The sequence below is a fragment of the Mandrillus leucophaeus genome, unplaced genomic scaffold, assembly GCF_000951045.1.
Source record: "Mandrillus leucophaeus isolate KB7577 unplaced genomic scaffold, Mleu.le_1.0 Scaffold139, whole genome shotgun sequence".
In the NCBI taxonomy this organism is placed as follows: Eukaryota; Metazoa; Chordata; class Mammalia; order Primates; family Cercopithecidae; genus Mandrillus; species Mandrillus leucophaeus.
Genome location: NW_012101354.1, coordinates 1411306 through 1411913, shown reverse-complemented (window position 1 = coordinate 1411913; position 608 = coordinate 1411306). Strand labels below are relative to the sequence as shown.

Sequence of the window (608 nt, the reverse complement as noted above, 5' to 3'; positions counted from 1 at the left end):
CAGTTCCTCACCCTCCTGCTGCAGCGAAGTTATCTGGGGACAGAGGGAGCAGATGCCTAGAACCTTCAGGGTCTTGGAGTCTGGCTCCACAGCCTCTCTGGAGGGATGGATGGAGTGGGGTCAGGGGAGGGCTTAGGGATCTGTATCCTGCTTCTTCTTGGGCCTCCCACACCCCTACCTAGGCCTGGCCAGACGCTGCTTGCTTATGCCCCCACAAAAGCCATTTTCCATCCTGGGTACCTGGGTGAGGGGACCCTGTCCTCAGACACAGGAGTCCAGGCCCCATCCAGACTCCTCTGCTCTTTGAACTTGCCCTCAAATCCACGCTCAATCTCATCCAGGTAGAAGGCGCAGACGGCAGAGCCAGGGATGCTGGAGGAGCCAGAAAAGATGCAGGATAGGTGTTGAAAGGAACTGCACAACTTCCCCCAGGAAGAAGTGGTGGCACCCTTCACACCACGTTAGGAGGTAGAGACTGAGGCAGTGAGGCAGCCACTGGGTGCCACACTAGGAGAAAAAATGGTGGGCGACACAGCAAACTGGCTTTGCTCAGAGGTTCCCTTAACTGCCCCCATCAGTAGGCTGTGAAAGGGGAGTTTGGAGGCTGA

At 56.9% G+C, this 608-nt stretch overlaps 1 protein-coding gene across 1 annotated transcript in view; it reads right to left on the bottom strand.

Moving 5' to 3' along the window:
• The window catches only part of SEMA6C (sema domain, transmembrane domain (TM), and cytoplasmic domain, (semaphorin) 6C), a 15344-nt gene that overhangs the window by 4846 nt on the left and 9890 nt on the right, over window positions 1–608 (bottom strand). The window contains exon 11 of the mRNA XM_011973660.1: window positions 241–422. Coding sequence (XP_011829050.1) covers window positions 241–422 — 182 coding nt within the window. The remainder of the gene's footprint in view (window positions 1–240; window positions 423–608) is intronic.